This window comes from Dasypus novemcinctus, chromosome 3 (genome assembly GCF_030445035.2).
Source record: "Dasypus novemcinctus isolate mDasNov1 chromosome 3, mDasNov1.1.hap2, whole genome shotgun sequence".
Lineage (NCBI taxonomy): Eukaryota > Metazoa > Chordata > Mammalia > Cingulata > Dasypodidae > Dasypus > Dasypus novemcinctus.
Window position 1 is genome coordinate 42,975,551 of NC_080675.1, and position 13,392 is coordinate 42,988,942.

Here is a 13,392-nt window from a genome sequence, read left to right on the forward strand (position 1 = left end):
ATGACTGGAGTTAGAAAAGGGATTAAAGAGGAAGCAAGATTGGATGAAGAGAAATCATTAAATATGCCAAAGGTTAAAAAACTAGTAAATGTTGGAGCCATCATTCAAACCCAGGTTTATTTGGCTACAAATAAGAAGATCAAATACAGAACAATCCTGAGGAGACTGATATTTTGGAATACTGCAGTGAGAAATGGAAGAAGCTGACCATATATAAAAGACCTGCCAAGGGGAATTTTGGTCCCTGCTAAGATTGGGGATTTGTAAATTGAAACTGATAATTCAAATAGCTGTATACACTTGTCTAGTTGTGCTTAGCAGCCCAGGAATAAAAGTGAAGAAATAAGGGACGATGACACTAGGTGGTACTGGAAGCCTACATTCTGTTGAAGCCTGGTCAAAACTTCCAAAGAGTGGTTAAAGGAGCTTCATTAAAGTAACTTCTTTAATAAATGCGATAAAAGTTATGAGGTACTGTTTTCATTAGTATACAAGAAAGGTCCTTAAGCATATTCACCCTGTAAATTATATAAAATGTATAATGTAACTTTAAAATCTGTGCACATGCTGGTATGGGTCAGTTTCAAATTCAAGTTTCCAAAGTTTCTATAATCTAGCTATATTTTTCATTTCCTAATGAGACGTTTAAAATAATGTATAATAAGTCATTGAGAGTTCTATCATTTAAAATATCTATTTTCTAATCCACAGGCCACTAATATTCTCACATAATAGGCATCCAATAAGTTTTGAAGATCAAAGACTCATCTTAGCACAATAAACCAGTCTATTACTCTTTACATTTGCAAATACTTTAGTAATTCTCAAACAATATAAACATGTTGTTGAAATGCTTTGTATTTTACTGCTTTAATATATCAGTTAGAAAGCATTCATTAAGTGCTTACAATATCTAGGACAGTAATGCTCAAGAGAAGAGGGAAGGCAGACAAATTAAAATAGTCTGGTCGAGTTCCAGCATGCTCACACTCTCCCACGACATGCTGATCTGGTCCCATGGGAGATAGAGGTGTTTTTCCCTTTCCTCTCTCCCAATCACTGCTTGAGTTAGTCTGTTAATAATATTGGGAGTTATCTTAGATGCATTTAGAGAGAAAAAGTTTGAGGACAAGGGCAATATAGGGGACTTCGATGAATTGTTAAGGAAATACATGACAAGATATTCTTTTATGGAAACACTAGGCCAAAAATTATTTTTGATGAATTGCGAGAGTTGTGTTTCTGATTGTCTACCAAAAATCAAAAATATTTCTACTTCAACAATAATTGACCAAGGAAAGAAGGCAAATGTTTATTCTGAATTGATGTTCTTTAGAATGCTTTGATATAAAAGGATGACATTTTCTGTGCTGACCTTTTAAAATATTGCAGTATCACCCCACTCTACAGGATGGCGACACTAGATTCCAGCAGTGTGAGTTACCAAAACCAGCATTCGGAGTAGCAAGAACTGGTAGAGGCATTGACTAGGGCAAACATATTGGCTGACCTGCTAATGGAGAATGGTAACAAGCTGGTAAGCTGCATTTGGTATGGTCAGAAAATAGAGACAATAAGCTTTATCATGTTTCAAGAAAGTGAATAGAGTTATGCTCTAAAGTTGCAGTTGTGTGTCACTGAAGGTATGGGGATAATTTGGGGAGCTACAAAAAAAAAAGAAAAAAAAAAGAAAAGAGGAAAGCAGCCAAGCATATTTATGAGCCACAGTTTGTCAGCCTGGGTAACATTGCTATATGGAAGAAAAGAGTTTGCCTGGTTTTTGGACCAGTTCTCAATTCTGTGAGCTGGTAGGAAATGGGTAGTATCATGAACAATATACTGAACATCAGTTTGATTACTGACTACCATCTTTTCATTGTTGTCAGAATGATGGCTGCCATGATGCCAGTTTGAAAAAAGAGATGTTAAAATGAGAAATAAATGAAAGAATCCAATTGAGCTCTGCAAAGTCAGAGAAGAGCTAAGACCTCCTCTCTCTTATAAAAGTAGATTTTTCTTATTTCCTAAATTTAGCAAACATGAAAACAGTAAATTCAGTATTACTGGTTTGAATACCCAAAATATAAACCATATAGCTCTGATCTTCCAACTTGATCAGAATATTTTTTATTCTTTTATTCTTAATTTTTCTTCTTCCACCTAATTTCAAATAAGACCACCACTGTGACTACCGGAAAAAATATTTTCAGAAGTTTCTACTTGAATTTTTATTAAAACTTTAAGAAAAGGAGAAGATATTTTCACATACTAGTGCACAAAGTCTTAGTATTTAGAAGGTCAACATTAAGAATATCTATAGCCTAGGTTTTTAAAAAAAAATTTTTATCCTATGGGTTCCTAGAGAAATATTTTATTACTATTTTTTTTCTTTTCTGTGTTTTATGTTCTTCCTGTCGATTAATCAACATTCTGTCATTATCTGTCATATCTGAATTTAAGAGCTCTTAAAAAGTAATGCTTTGGGATTATAGTTTATATTGCCCAGAAAGTTGTTCTAGTAAAGCAGAGTGTGTAATATAATTAGTTGAATAGTAGTAAATCAAATGAAGTTCATGCTGGTGGAGGAGACTGTAATTTTCAAATGAGTCTTATGGTAGGTATAACTCCCCAGCCTTAGGATTCCTTGATATGATATGGTCACCCTTTCCTCATGAATCACCAGGGTTTCTTTTCCAGCCTTTTGATTGACTTTTCCTGCATTGTTTAAAATTTATCAATGAAGTCACAGAATAAGTGAGCAGGTTAATTGTTGCCCTTTGTGAGTTTACAAAGGGGAATTTTATACAGGTATAGTGTGTAGGGTGATGTTGGCCACATTCTATTGACTATTTTGCCCTTACGTATGCACTCAAATTTTTAAGCTTTCTCTCTGGATTCCCACATGGACTTCTGGCTAGATAAAATGATTTGTTCTAGAAGTAGCAGGGGGATAAGACGGAATTTCCCCCTGTTTTCTTTTATGAAGGGGAATATATAACTGCATTTTTTCTAAAAACTAATATAAAATTCTAGATGTTTGCTTTGGGCAGTTAGGAAATCATATCCTTAATAGTTATCAATATTCAATTTTGGTTTCTTATCATTAGAAAACATTACCCTGGCTTTGATGATGGTTGGTCGAGGATCCAAGATACCTTGCATCTTTCTCAGTGCAGGCACAACAAAGAGATTGCAGGTGACCACGGCTGACACTGGATTCCCTGAAAGCCAATCAAGCAGTTATTTATAGTACAAACATTAAAAATGTGCCAAATAATATGTCTATCTATCCTCCCTTCAGGTTTCAGAGAGTGACAGAAGTGACTAACCACTAGTCTTCCTCTTCTGAAGTACCCTGAATTCAAAAGAATGACTGAACATAGCTATAGTCAATCAAATGCCACAGTGTATAAATATTCGGGTATACTGGTGAATTCTGATGCCCCAACAGTGTTTAACACCATTACAACAGAAATAAAAATATATTTCTGCATTCCTGAGAGCCACATGATGAAAGCGATTACTAATCTTGCTAGGTTTTGAAGCTGTTCCATTTTGTGCATCTACTTGTTATTTTTAAATGTTTTTAAATTATCATAATAATACTTGCTCAGTACCAAAAATTACAAAATACAGATAAGCACAAAGAAATTTATCCATAATCCCTTGTACCAAGGAATTTCTTTAAAATTTCAAAATAAAACCAAATGATTTAAGAGGTGAAGGACTTGAAGATTAACACCAAGTTCTTCTAAAGTTATAAAAGGAATCTGAGGAATCTGCATGTATGTCTCCAAGAAGAAATCTGGGTGTGTCATGTATTTCAAAGACAGGAAGAATGGGCTGTGAAAAAAAGACTGGGCTGGGAATAACAGATTTGGTTACTTCAGTGACATCATTAACTAACCAAGGGGCATGACATCGTTGTAAGTTTCAAACCTTTCTGAGTCTAATTTTAACTCATCCCCGAAATAAAAGGTTTGGACTACATGATTCTCAAGATCCCTTCTAGATCTAAAACTTTAATTTTATTAATAATTTTATACAGTTGTAAGGAAGTATGTATGTATATACTGGAATTGGGTAATGGGCTATCAGGTATTTGGGTTCTCTTGACCTGGCTAGTAATGCTAATAGTACCATCAAAGTAAAAGGCAATGGTCAGTTTGGCCTATTGTTAGTGAAACCAGACCTTTAATCCTTTCCTACCCACAAAAATAGACAAGTTTCTTTTTCTTTTTAGTTGCAAAAAGTTATTAGTGATAACTAATTGTTTCAATGAAAAAATGAATTGTCCAACAGAACAGTAGACTCTTAGTGGGAATCAATTATTCTCCCTTTTCCCTCGAAATATAAGCAAATGGAAAATTTTCTGGAACAGCTAAAAAAAAAAAAAGGTTACTGATCCATTGTTCAACAGTGATTACAGAATTCCTGTAATACTACAGCTTTATAAAATTATTCTATAAAAAATGAATTTGGGAGCAGATGTGGCTCAGGCAGTTGAGCACCTGTTTCCCACACGGGAGGTTCTGGGTTTGGTTTCCAGTGCCTCCTAAAATCAAACAACAAGCAAACAAACAAACAAAAAACAACCCAGGGAAGCTGATGTTGCTCAGTGCTTGAGTGCTGGCTTCCCACATATGAGGTCCTGCTTCAATCCCCAGCCCTGGTACCTCAAAAAAAAAGAAAAGAAAAAGAAAAATTAAAAAAGAATTACTCTGTTTAAGAAAAAGGAGAGAATGATAGATACCAAAAAGTTGCAAATAGTGGTTATTTTTAAGTAGGAGGGGATGCAGGATATCTTTTTTTAAAGCTTATCTGTATTTCATAATCTTTTTGTGCTGAGCATGTATTGGCTATCGTTTGTTTGTTTACTTGTTTGTACCCGGGATTGAATCTGGGACCTCACATATGAGAAGCAGACACTCAACCACTGAGTTACACTGGTTCCCTCTATTTTTAAAAAGTTAAAAAAAAATAGCAAATATATACACAAATTGCTGTAAAAATTATGAAGATTAGAAATGGCTGCCAAGGAAGCAGAAATAAAAGTTTGAATTTGAAAATCCTTGTAAATTGAACCATGTTGCTTTTTCTACAATCTGAACAATGAGTTATTGCTGCCCTCTTTTGGTTATTTGGGCTGAGCAGAGAAAATTTTAAATTAGAGTAACAATTTGAAAATAGGTTATTTAATTGTAATTTCTTTGGCAGATCAGCAACACTTCATTAGTAGTGGCAAATAGGTTTCCAGTATAAAATTCTTTGTTATAATATTAACTGATGGCCTGTAGGATTGAGTTATATCTTTTGCAGACAAAATAAACAGTCTCTTCTAGGCAAAACAAAGCTAGGAAGAGGAGCAAATTTTTTTATGTAATAGTTCTCAGAATAACCAAAAAAATATTAAAGGCCACAGGGAGCTCCATACAACAGATATATTTTGAAGACTACTTTACCGTACATGTCCTATCTCTTATTATTTTCTCGATGATAGAAATCCAGTTTCTTTTATGCTTATAGATAGGGCTTTTAAAAATGCTTTAAAGTTCTAATCTTCCGCCTTTCTTTCTTTATATCTCTATTTTGAGATTTGTTATTAATATAAAAGCAAATAAATATCACAAAATCACTTGACTTGTGAATCTAAGAGATGTAAGTAGGATATTTTCTGAAGGAATCTGTGCCAAATAACAGGGAATGGGAAATTGCTACAGATCACAGGGTAATTTAAAAAACAAACAAACAAAAATAGCCAAGTAAATCCATGAAACATTTATCAAGAGCCAAGTAAATCCATGAAACATTTATCAAGATTAGTAATTGCTTTCTTTTTTTTTTTAAAGATTTATTTTTATTTATTTTTCTCACCCTCCCCCCCCCCCCCCCATTGTCTGCTCTCTTATGTCCATGTGCTGTGTGTTCTTCTGTATCTGCTTGCATTCTCATCAGGCAGCACGGGAATCTGTGTCTGTTTTTGTTGCATCATCTTGCAGCACCCAGCGCCACTCCTGGGTGGGCTGTGCTTTTCATGTGGGGTAGCTCTCCTTGAGGGGCGCGCTCCTTGCACATGGGGCTCCCCTACATGGGGGACACCCCGGCATGGCATGGCACTCTTGGCGCTTGGCAGCACTGCGCATGGGCCAGCTCACCACATGGGTCAGGAGGCCCTGGGTTTGAACCCTGGACCTCCTATATGGTAAGTGGACACTCTATCAGTTGAGCCACATCTGCTTCCCAGTAATGTATGGCGCTCAGGAAAGAAGAAATAAAATTGTGAAATTGAAAATTCTTATAAACTGAACCTCTTTGTTTTCTTCTACAATCTGAACATATGAGTTGCTCCTCACATGGGAAGGGGGTGAGTTGTGAAGGTAGTGGGAATAAGATGGGATGATGGGGCAGCAGACTTGGTCCAGTGGTTAGGGTGTCCGTCTACCACATGGGAGGTCCACGGTTCAAACCCTGGGCCTCCTTGACCCATGTGGAGCTGGCCCATGCACAGTGCTGATGCGTGCAAGGAGTGCAGTGCCATGCAGGGGTGTCTCCCGTGTAGGGGAGCCCCATGCGTAAGGAGTGCACCCTGTAAGGAGAGCCGCCCAGTGTGAAAGAAAGTGCAGCCTGCCCAGGAACGGTGCCGCACACACAGAAAACTGACACAGCAAGATGATGCAACAAAAAGAAACACAGATTCCCATGCCACTGACAACAACAGAAGCGGACAAAGAAGACACAGCACATAGACACAGAGAACAGACAACTGGGGATGGGGCGGGGAGGGAGAGAAATAAATAAATAAATCTTTAAAAAAAGAAAAAAGATGGGGTGATGGTGATGTTAGACTGATGCTGAATGGGATTTGGCTGACAGCATCAGTATTAGTATTATCTCCCACCCTGCATACTCCAGCCCAAATCTGGCAAGGATGAAGGGCAGCTTTGTATTTTTTGCTTTAATACTTGGCGATGACTCAAGGCCCTTTGAAATCTTGAGCATAATATTTCTCATTGTGAGAGGTGATTGGCTGTTAACTTAGACCAATTTCCTGTAATTAAAAGGCAGATGCTCCTGAAAGTCCTCGTGATAGCTAACATTGAATATCATCTTAGGGTTTGGAAAGAACTTTGAAAGATACCATCTAATTTAAATTTCACACCAACCTTATGATGGGAATATTAATGATTTCCATTTAATACATAAAAAAATAAGTTCAGAAAGGCTAAGTGATTTGTCCAAGTTCATTCAGTTAACAGGGGGAAACATTGAGACTTAACGTCTTTCAGGTTCCAAATCAAGTTCGCTGATAGGGGACTGGTCATTTGGAAAGTCCAAAATGATTTGATCATTTTTACAGAAAAACAAAATAAATTATTTCAATTATTCTTACCTGGTAGTGCAAAGATTATTTTTCTCACACCATCAATATCCAAAGTTGCAAACGTCGTTGGCAGGCTAAAGAAAAAAAGAGGTTAGTGTAAGTGCTAAGTAATATGACAAGTAAATTAACTATTCCAGTTTTCTTATTAGGTGATTATCCATAAAGATTATTTATCATATAAAATCATATAATACACTTTTCTGTTGAATCTCCTTTAAACCTTGTTACCCTGAATTGTTTCAAGAGCATTTAACTTGTTTTCAAATAACCAAACTTCCTAGTTTCTGTAGCTTTTTATTCTTCCTGCCAGTGCACTAGAAATATACTCCAAACTGTAGCATTTCCCCACTCCTCTAGTTAACAATGTCTACACTATTTTTGCTGGAGATTCTTAACAATCGTCCTTATTATCAGAAGGCTGCTTGATAATACATATCTATCAGATAACTGCCTATTGTTCAAGATGGGTATTTTTCAACATTTATAAATTATTCTCAAGAGCTAATACCATAAAACTCTTACAGGAAAATATATAGAAATATCTTCAGGTCCTTGTAGTAGGCAATGAAACTTTAGATTTTATACCAAAAGTACAAGGAACGAAAGAAAAACTCATAAAATGGACTTTATCAAAATTAAAAACCTTCTGTGCCTCAGTACATTATAAAGAAAGTGAGAAGATAACCTACAGAATGGGAGAAAACATTTGGAAACCATATATCTGGTAAGGCTTTAATATGCAGTATATAAAAAGAATTCCTACAACTTAATAACAAAAAAACAAACAAAACTCAATTTAAAAATCAGCAAAGGATTTGAATAGATATTTCTCCAAAGAAGATACACAAATGCCCAATAAGCACATTAAAAGATGTTAAACCTCATTAGCCATTAGAGAAATGCAAATTAAAACTACAATGAGATATCACTTCACACCCACTAGGATTGGCCATCATTTAAAATAAACCCTGAAAATAACAGGTGTTGGCAAGATGTGGAGAAATAGGAAGCTTCATACATGTTGATGGTAATGTAAAATGGTGTAGCCACTGAGGAAAACAGTTTTGTAGTTCCTCAGAAAGTTAGATATAGAATTACCATATGAACCAACAATTGCACCTGTAGGTATATACCCAAAAGAACAGAAAGCAGGGACTTGGAGAGATATTTGTAAACAGAGGTTCATTACAGCGCTGTTCACAATAGCCAAAAGGTGGGATCAACCCAAGTGTCCATGGACAGCTGAATGGATAAAGAAAATGTGGAATATCCATACAATGGAATATTATTTAGCTGTAAAAAGAAGTAAAGTGCTACAACATGGGTGAACTTTGAAGACATCATGCTGAGTAAAATAAGCCAGGCACAAAAGGACAAACATTGTAAGGCTTCTCTTATATGAAATACCTAGAATAAACAAATTCATAGAGATAGAAAGCAGAATAGTGGTTACCAGGAATGGGGAGAGGAAGATTGGGGCGTTATTGCTAAATGAGAAATGAATTTTGGCTTGGAATGATGAAAATAGGCTGGAAATAGATAGTGGTAAAAGTTACACACTACTGTCAATGTACTTAATGCCAAAGAATTGTCTACTTAAAATGGTTAAAATGATTTTTATGTTATTTTACCAAATTAAAAATAAATACATTATTTAAAAAACTATTCTCTGCAATAAACATAAAATTCTCCTTCCCTCCTAGAAGGGTTTTTTTTGAAATGTCAAAAAATGACATGTTGTGACTAGAACAAAATTAAAGCAATAGTAATTAAAAAAATATTCTCAAATTATACTTCCTCAAAATTCTCACAAGGACCTTTATTGGGAGTATGGGAAAGGATGAGCGGCATAGAGGGGGCAGGCATTTGAGAACAGATCATTTTTTTTCCTATTGACTACCCTTCATACAGAACATCCAGTAAAAACTTCATTATTTTAATGAAGCTTGAGCCATGCAGAATCTTTAGGGAATTCTGAAATTCCCATTTAGCTGAAAAATTATCTTTTTAAGTGCCCAAATTGTTTTTATTTTTATTACTTTTACAGGTTGATTTTTAAAAGATGGCTTATTTAGTCATTACTTTTTGCAATAATATGGTGGTGACTAACATTTTTTGATGATTCACAGCCATCATTATGAACTTAAATTCTACTCAGCTATAGTACAGTAATGTGAGGTCACTAGGGTATTATGGGTTGTTTTTACCAAAAACCATATAACCTTACGCTGCTGTTTCTACAGTTCTTGTTTCTGCTTTTTTTCCTTAAAAAAACTTTTTTTTCTGCCATTCCCTTTAATGCTAGACTGCCATAATTCCCCCCTCTCCCTGTAAAGCTGGCTTTAGATTTGGGAACCAGATAGGAGTAGAAATAGTACTATTTTAATGAAAATTATAATAAAAGTAATAATAGAAACTATTATTTTAAAAGTAACAATTATGCATTACATCCATTATTTCACTTAATTCTCACAACAAACCCACTAGGAGACAATTATTATCCTATTTTTATAGATCAAGAAACTGATATGAAGCTATTTGGTCAAAATCACGCAGCCTTCTAAGAGGGGGAAACAAAGATTTGAACCAAGGTTTTTCTAACTTTGTGTTTTATATTTGGTTAAGGCTTTCAGAGTGTGTGATGTAAATATTAATATATGAACTTTTTAACATTATTTTGGCTCATTTGAGACCTTTTTGCTTACATCCTGATTCTTTGCTGTGTTTTAGAAAAATGAGATTATCATGTAGGTTTACTGATAGGTTATCTAGCAATGATTGTTATTGTATGATGAAAATAATTTCAAAGACACATTTTTGATAATAGCTATGTTCATTAAAAATGACCCAGAAAAAAATAGTGATTGGTAGATCTGGTTGATATTACTCTAAATGCTTTTTCTAGTATATCTGTATCTAAAATGAAAGAAGTTAATTGCATTTTGAATACACTATATGTGGGAAGAGGAAAGCTAAATTATACTTGAGCTTTTTATATTTCTTTTTGTTCTACCATTAAGTACCAATTACCTTTAAGTTCTTACATTTGGAAAAGTATAAAATTCTGGCCAATTAAACGAAATGCTTTTAAACTTCTAAAACATTTTATTATAGCAAACTAACACAGAGATAAGAGGAGTATTGTAGAGCCAATTTAAATCATAAGGCTGGGCATCCTTTGCATCTTCCAGGCAGGTAATGTGATTTCTTTAAAGGTATTCATTTAAACAAGATTTCAATACGACAAAACATTTTATTATTATGCACTGCCGTCATGAATGTTCTATTGCTAGACTATGAAGCTTTTATTTAATCTCTGGAATGTCTTTTCCTTGGAACTCAACACCTATTGTTCATTCTCTTCTTCAGAGCAGAATGTAACAGCATTTATGCAGTGACTGAAGTCACAGAGTGTTATGACTTTAAGGGAGGAGAATAAACATTAGGAGCTGATGAACTCCTGAAGTTGAAGCAAGTCGTAAATAAGACTGATAAAGAGTATTGAAATTATATATCATAAATGCTGGGATTACTTTAAATCATAGATATTACTGACATTATTCTTCTCTAGTGATGAGGGCAAAAAAAATGTCGTTTCCTTCCCGTTGCAAAGGGAACAATGAATTTAATTTTCAAGGTTAGTGAGCAGCTCACTGACATGCTTTTGGAATGTCCTCTGTATTATAATCCAATTAGCATTGTCCATAAGGAGAAAACAGAAAGCTTCTGCACCTATAGTATAATAATATTTGCTTAAGAAAAAGAATATTATTCTTAATATGAGTGATCAAAATCCAACAGATTCAATAATAAAAGGACCTTAGCAGTAGCAGCCATATTGGGGCAAAATGAACAGGCAACTACAGAAACATAATGCCAAGAATTCTATCAAATGTGGAGAATACTTTAGGGATAACGTAAACTTTATACTTAAATGGCCAAATCATGGAGGTAAATCCTGATCTCTGTCCTTAAACTGACAGCAGTTATTCAATAAACCAGGGATATTAGGAGGACTCTCTTCACATGTACAAAGCTTCTGGAATTTGTTAACGGTTCCGGTAGTTCTTATAACAACCGTGAAGCTTCCACTCTTCTCTCCTGGTAGCACCCAACAGTGTAAAATTTTGAACTAAAGCATCATTACTATTGTCCCTGAGAGCATGGAGGTATGCCGGAATGCTCACCGTAAACCGAGGCCTTTGAACAGGGCAAAGCTTCATAAAATAGCAGGGGTCTGCACAGGCAGACTGTTGCTTAAAGACATGGCTACACACATTTCACCAACTCCAATGTTTGGCATTCTTTCAGGATTTACAACTGATTGTAGAACTTCTGTCAGCCCTTCCTTAGGGGGTTATTAGTTTTTAGGAGATATGCAAGATCTTGGTTATGTGGTTATTTTCTTTCCTCTTGGGAGGTAGTAAGAAGCAGTGTGAAACATGACTTATGAAGTATTCTTACAAAGGAAAACAAAATTGAATCTGAATTGAATCAAGCCTATAGATCTTACTTCCAGTTTATAGGACATACTGGAGATAGAGGAACAAGTTAAATACTACCATTAGGAAGCAATCAGCCAAATCCATTCTTCAGGACAAGTGACCCCTAAGTCAATGACTTAAAAAAAAAAAGGGAGGGGGAGTAAATGTTCTTATATTATAGAGACTTAACCAAATATAATGAATGAGTGGATCTTACTTGAATTATAAATGACATTCTTTTTCTTGACATTTGGGGAAATTTGAATTTGGTAAGGATATTAGATGATATTAAGATATGATTCATCTTGTTAAATGAGATATCATTGTGATTATTTAAGAGAATGCCATTATTATTATTATTATTTCAGATGTATATCAAAATGACAGGATGTCCAGAATTTGATTTAAAAACAATCCAGCCTGGGGGCAGGAGGGTTGATAAAACACGTATGGAAAAATGTTGGTATTTATTGAAGCTGGATGATAGGTACATGGGGAGTCATTATACTTCCTACTTTTGTGTGTGTTTGAGAATTTTCATACAAAAATGTTAATTTAAAAGAGAGAGAGGGGAAGCAGATTTGGCTCAACTGATAAGAGTGCCCGCCTACCATATGGGAGGTCCAGGGTTCAAACTCAGGGCCTCCTGACCTGTGTGTGTGAGCTCCCTGTGTAGGGGAGCCCAATGTGCAGAAGAGTGCACCCCTGAAGGAGAGCCGCCCTGCGCAAAAAAAGTACAGCCTGCCCAGGAGTGGTGCCACACACACAGAGAGTTGACAAAGCAAAATGATGCAACAAAAAGAGACACAGATTCCTGGTGCCACTGACAAGAATGCAAGTGGACTCAGAAGAACACACAGTGAATGGACACAGAGAGCAGACGGGGGGGGGGGGGGGGGGGGCGAGGAAGGGGAGAGAAATAAATGTTAAAAACATTTAAAAATTAAAATAAATAAATCACCATAAGCCCACTATCTTAAAAAATAAATAAATAAAAATGAATTACTAGACATGGAACTAGACATGGGAATTAAGAGGGAGGAAGGGTTTGGAAATAGCTTTGTTTATACCAGACCCTGTGATTCATGAGGAAGATGAATTCCATCATTTCAGGTAGGAGCTGTATTTTTAAAAAGAATTCTAATACTACAATTTCTCTTTTTATTAGAATATATAATACATAATAGAAAATACAAAAAGAAAGCATTTAAAACTTTGTTGGTAAAAGCAAACTAAACCACCCCCAAATATGAGATAAGATTATTTTCATACCCTGGTTTCATAAAAACCCTGCCAAAATGGATCTGAGCATGAAGATCAATGTCCAGCACCTGCTTGAGATAATCCTGTAAATATGAAAAACAATCACTTTACTTTCAAACATTTTAATATCATTTTTAAAATGAAATGAAATAAATATTAGAATTTCATTTTTAAATGAAAATAAAATGAATGTGTAAGATTGAAATGAAAAGAAACACCTTTCTTATTTCAATGAAGTTGGTTTGCTTAAGACTAAAATTCCTT

General features: G+C 35.1%; 1 protein-coding gene across 22 annotated transcripts in view; it reads right to left on the bottom strand.

The window, feature by feature from the left end:
- The window catches only part of GPHN (gephyrin), an 801,248-nt gene that overhangs the window by 5,635 nt on the left and 782,221 nt on the right, over nt 1–13,392 (bottom strand). For all 22 annotated transcript variants that reach the window (XM_058293259.2, XM_058293251.2, XM_058293256.2 and 19 more), the window contains 3 exons: nt 13,138–13,211; nt 7,391–7,455; nt 3,118–3,221 (listed from right to left, as the gene is read on the bottom strand). In XM_058293259.2, the coding sequence (XP_058149242.1) occupies nt 3,118–3,221; nt 7,391–7,455; nt 13,138–13,211 (243 nt within the window). The remainder of the gene's footprint in view (nt 1–3,117; nt 3,222–7,390; nt 7,456–13,137; nt 13,212–13,392) is intronic.